We start from the raw sequence: 5,292 nt of genomic DNA, 5'->3' as shown, positions 1-5,292 counted from the left end.
ATCAATTTCACTTTAGTTTTCCATCTCCAACTTAAGACTTCCAGAATTTTAGACACCAACTCATGATCTATGCTTCGAGCATCGGAGTTTTTCTCATTAATAAAAATATATGCATCTAAACAATTCGTTTCATAGGTGATATCTCTACACTCCACTTTTCAGACAAGAATTAAACTTTTCATAATTGCAAAAATATATTATTAAAAATCTTTAATTAAATTATAATTGATACATTCTTTATAAATTTCAATGTTGTCAACTATTACTTTCATATTTTAATAATAATATTATATTTTTTATTCTATTATTTAAATTATAATTTGTTAGAATTTTATATATTTATTCAATTATTATTGGATTAAACAATTTAATTCGTGGTCAAGGATTGAACTACTGATCCATCGAGTGATGTAGTAGTTTGACTAAATCCATGCTGGTTTAAGTTTTAAAAAAACAATGACATCTAGTTTTTGGTATTCAAAACTATGATATATTTATTGTCAATGCTTTTCTTTATGAGGCCCAAATTCTGAGCCCAATGGTTATTCATCGGAAAGTAACAATAGGGAGTTGAATTATTATAACAGGGCCTACTATGTTTTATTACACTTTCACGGAAAGTTCTGAGATTTGACTTTTCTTGAGGTCCAAGTATTAAAGTCCTGACCTCACATGAGGAGCCGAAAAACGTTGAAAACCTTCATTTCTCATCCAACCGACTCCGAAAAACACTGACTATATAAACAAACAAACGCACACCAGAGTGAAGGGAAGGAAAACACTCTTCCTTGCACAAAATCCACACATACAGGCACACCAAAACGACACACACCACATCGTCGTTTCATCCTCCCTCTTCTCCCTCCATCGCCAGGTATCCTCGTGATTCATTTTGTTGCCATCACTTTCTTATTGTTCCCGTTTTTATGGTTTCTGTTAGTTTCTTAGGTTTTGAATTTTTAATCTTCAATTCTTGATGATTTTTTTCATTTTCTGGTTGGGGCTTGATTTTTTATTTGATGATAATGATAATTATGTGATGTATTAGTTGGGGAAGTAGTGGGATTATTGGTTGAGGGTTGAATCTATTTGTCTATCATTTGGTTGATTTGATTTGTGAAATGTATAGAATAGATTGGATTGAGATAGTTTGTGATTTCAGTGTTAGGGGTGGAAGGAATTATTGTGAAGAAATGAGCGTTCAAGCTCAGAGAGACCGGAGGAGTAGGTCCAGAGTTCCGCCGCAAGGTGGTCCACGTCAAGAATGGGTTCCCAGAGGATCATCTACCACTACTGCTGTTCAACCATCAAATTTGCAATCTGATCAAAATGCTGATTCTGCTGGTAGTTCCAGTAATGGTGCTGATGCTGTTCCTGTTGCTGCTGCCACCGCCCCTGTTTCCACTGCCCCACCTGCAGTGGTTCGCCATAATAGAAGCAATCACGGGGCTGTGAATCAGAGGAGGGAAGTGGAGAAAGGGAGGAGTAGTGGGAATCAGGCTGGGAAGGGGTTGAAGATGAGGGACTCTAGTTTGCCTCAGTTGGTGCAGGAGATTCAGGAGAAGCTCATGAAAGGGACTGTGGAATGCATGATTTGTTATGAAATGGTACGGAGGTCTGCACTTGTTTGGTCTTGTTCGAGCTGCTACTCTATCTTTCACCTCAACTGCATCAAGAAGTGGGCTCGTGCGCCTACGTCGATTGATTTGTCAGCTGAGAAGAATCAGGGCTTTAATTGGCGGTGTCCTGGTTGTCAATCGGTGCAGCTTACTTCGTCAAAGGAGATTCGGTATGTTTGCTTTTGTGGGAAAAGGGTGGACCCTCCATCTGATTTGTATTTGACGCCACATTCGTGTGGAGAACCATGTGGGAAGCCTCTTGAGAAGGAGGTGTTCTCTAATGGTGGGAGTAAGGAAGATCTTTGCCCTCATGTTTGTGTCTTGCAATGCCATCCTGGTCCTTGTCCTCCGTGTAAAGCATTTGCCCCTCCGCGCTTATGTCCATGTGGGAAGAAGACAATTACCACCCGTTGTTTTGATAGGCAATCTGTTCTTACATGTGGCCAGCGGTGTGAGAAGCTTCTCGAGTGTGGGCGTCACCGATGTGAACGCATTTGTCATGTCGGAGCTTGTGACCCATGTCAGGTTTTGATCAATGCCTCTTGCTTTTGTAGTAAGAAGGTAGAGGTTCTTCCATGTGGGGACATGACTATGAAGGGTGAATTCACAGCAGAAGCTGGAGTTTTTACCTGTGGTTCCAATTGTGGAAGGAAACTTAGTTGTGGTAATCACATGTGCAATGAGATTTGTCATCCAGGAAGTTGCGGGGAGTGTGATTTGTTACCAAGGCGTGTTAACACATGCTGTTGTGGGAAAACAAAATTGGATGAGGAACGCAAAAGTTGTTTGGACCCAATACCTACCTGCTCGCAAGTTTGTGCCAAATCACTTCCTTGTGGCACACATCATTGTAAAGAGGTGTGTCATGTTGGGGATTGTCCTCCATGCTTGGTTCTTGTGTCCCAGAAGTGCCGTTGTGGTTCAACATCCCGCATCGTGGAATGCTATAAGACAACAGCGGAGAATGAGAAGTTTACTTGTGAAAAGCCTTGTGGAAGAAAAAAGAATTGTGGAAGACATCGGTGTAGTGAACGGTGTTGTCTACTTTCTAATCCCAATAACAATTTAAGTAGTGAATGGGATCCACACTTCTGTTCGATGCCATGTGAAAAGAAGTTAAGATGTGGCCAGCATGCTTGTGAATCACTATGTCACAGTGGCCATTGCCCACCTTGTCTTGAAACCATCTTTACAGATCTGACATGTGCTTGTGGTAGGACTTCAATCCCTCCTCCACTCCCTTGTGGTACGCCACCTCCTTCATGCCAGCTTCCATGTTCAGTTCCTCAGCCTTGTGGCCATATAGCCTTGCACAGTTGCCACTTTGGAGACTGCCCTCCTTGTTCAGTTCCTGTAGCAAAAGAATGTATTGGTGGGCATGTTGTTCTTAGGAACATTCCTTGTGGTTCAAAGGACATTAGATGCAATAAGCTATGTGGGAAGACCAGACAATGTGGCTTACATGCATGTGGGAGAACTTGTCACCCCCCTCCTTGTGATAATCTATCTTGCGGTGTGCAAGGGTTACCAGCGCCTTGTGGGCAAACGTGTGGAGCTCCTAGAAGAGACTGTCGTCATACATGTACAGCTCCGTGTCACCCATCCACTCCATGCCCAGACGTAAGATGTGAGTTTCCTGTTACAATTACCTGTTCTTGTGGCCGTATAACTGCAAATGTTCCATGTGATGCTGGTGTCAGCAGTAGTAATTATAATGCTGATGCTGTACATGAAGCTTCCATCACTCAAAAATTGCCTATCCCACTACAACCAGTTGATCCAAATGGCAAAAAAGTTCCCCTTGGACAAAGAAAGCTGATGTGCGATGATGAATGTGCTAAGTTAGAGCGCAAGAGGGTTCTTGCTGATGCTTTTGATATTACTACTCCAAATCTTGATTCTCTCCATTTTGGCGACAATTCTGTTGATTTGATTTCTGATTTGTACCGGCGTGATCCTAAATGGGTTATTTCTGTTGAGGAGAGATGCAAATTTTTAGTGCTTGGCAAAAGCAGAAGCACAACTCATGGTTTAAAGGTCCATGTTTTCTGTCCTATGCTGAAGGAGAAAAGAGATGCAGTGAGGGTAATTGCAGATAGATGGAAGCTTGCTGTGAGTGCTGCTGGTTGGGAGCCGAAGCGTTTTATCGTAATTCATGTTACCTCAAAATCAAAAGCCCCAACCCGTGTGCTAGGGGTTAAGGGTACTCCAACTATAAGTGCACCCCTTCCTCCTGCATTTGATCACTTGGTAGACATGGACCCTAGGCTTGTTGTTTCATTCCCTGACTTACCAAGGGAGGCTGATATTAGTGCTTTGGTGTTGAGATTTGGTGGCGAGTGTGAGCTTGTTTGGCTGAATGACAAAAATGCCTTGGCTGTTTTTCATGACCCTGCTCGAGCTGCAACGGCAATGAGGAGGTTAGATCATGGTACATTTTATCAGGGAGCTGTTTCGGTTGTGCCCAATGTTGGGGCAACTACCACATCTTCAACTACAGGTGCCTGGGGAGCGGGGACAATGAAAGAAGGAGCACTATCTGTGTTGAAAGGTAATGCATGGAAGAAAGCTGTGGTTCAAGAGTCCAGTTGGAGAGAAGATTCTTGGGGCGATGAAGAATGGACTACTGGATCTGCTAATGTCCAGCAATCTGCTTGGAAAAAAGAAGCACCAATAGCTGCTTCTTTTAACCGTTGGAATTTATTAGACCATGAGTCAGGTCAAAGTTCATCTTCTACAAATGTGAAAAAAGCAGAAGCTTCTGGGAAAAACACTGAAAGCAGTGCTGTCTTGAGGTTGGAGTCTCATGCAGCTGGTTCAAATGAACAAGGGAAACGTGGTGGGAACTTGGATGCAACTGAAGCTTCTGAAGTAGTAGATGATTGGGAGAAGGCTTATGAATGAGATGAATAAAAAGTATGGATAGGAAGTAAAAAAAATTTTATTCTGTAGAACCTTTTTTTTTTTCTTAAAAAAAATTATTCCAAAAGTAGACATTGATTACACGGTCTCTCTGCCTTGTGTTTTTTAATCAATTTTTGGCAGAGAGGAGCCATATTCCATTTAGGTCAATTCTCTTTAGTTCAAAGTGAATGTAACCCCATACCCAGATGAGGTATGAGGATGTAGACAATAGACTATTTCATTTTGTCAAGGCAACGCTCTTACGGAAGTGCATTGAGAATAAGTCTTCATCTTATTTTGGTTGAATTATCGAAAATATATCAAGTTTTGATATGAAAACGGAAAACCATTATTAATATCATTCTCAATTACTAATTTGTTTGTTTAAGCTGGAAGACTTATTATGACCAATTTATGGTTTATTTGTGTGCTTAAAGAAAGATAGATGATTGTATGAAATGTAGCAGCTACATAACAAAAAACCAGTTTGCCATTTCTCCTAATCATTTGCTGATGGAAAAATCTGCAGTTGTGATTTCAGGTGATTAAAGTGTTCCCTTTAACTAGTAGGGTTAAGACCAAGGTAAGAAAGATTTAGCATATTTAGCTCTCGTGCTGTAATTGGTAATTAGTTGCTCCAATTGATGTGTTTGAGAGTATGGGTAGGAATTTATGTTACAAGGAATGCGTTCATACTTTTGGTAATGTTCAATATGATTTTATTTTCTCTTTGATGCTAGCTAGGCACGGATGAAACAAATATTTTGGG

The 5,292-nt window shown here is 40.9% G+C and overlaps 1 protein-coding gene across 1 annotated transcript; it reads left to right on the top strand.

Moving 5' to 3' along the window:
• Nucleotides 1-682: 682 nt before the first annotated feature.
• NFXL1 (NF-X-like 1) lies at nucleotides 683-4,862 on the top strand. Its single transcript, XM_016347919.3, has 2 exons — nucleotides 683-874; nucleotides 1,163-4,862. Exon 2 carries the CDS (start codon nucleotides 1,194-1,196, stop codon nucleotides 4,521-4,523), a length of 3,330 nt encoding a protein of 1,109 aa, XP_016203405.1. The 5' UTR covers nucleotides 683-874; nucleotides 1,163-1,193; the 3' UTR covers nucleotides 4,524-4,862.
• Nucleotides 4,863-5,292: the final 430 nt, after the last annotated feature.

This window comes from Arachis ipaensis, chromosome B5 (assembly GCF_059453495.1).
Source record: "Arachis ipaensis isolate K30076 ecotype BB chromosome B5, ASM5945349v1, whole genome shotgun sequence".
NCBI lineage: Eukaryota > Viridiplantae > Streptophyta > Magnoliopsida > Fabales > Fabaceae > Arachis > Arachis ipaensis.
The sequence above is the reverse complement of the archived record's forward strand: the minus strand, read 5'-3'. Positions and strand labels throughout refer to the sequence as shown.

Excerpts from the sequence above, each read along its gene's own strand:
- NFXL1 (XM_016347919.3), top strand. The coding sequence starts at position 1,194 with ATGAGCGTTCAAGCTCAGAGAGACCGGAGGAGTAGGTCCAGAGTTCCG.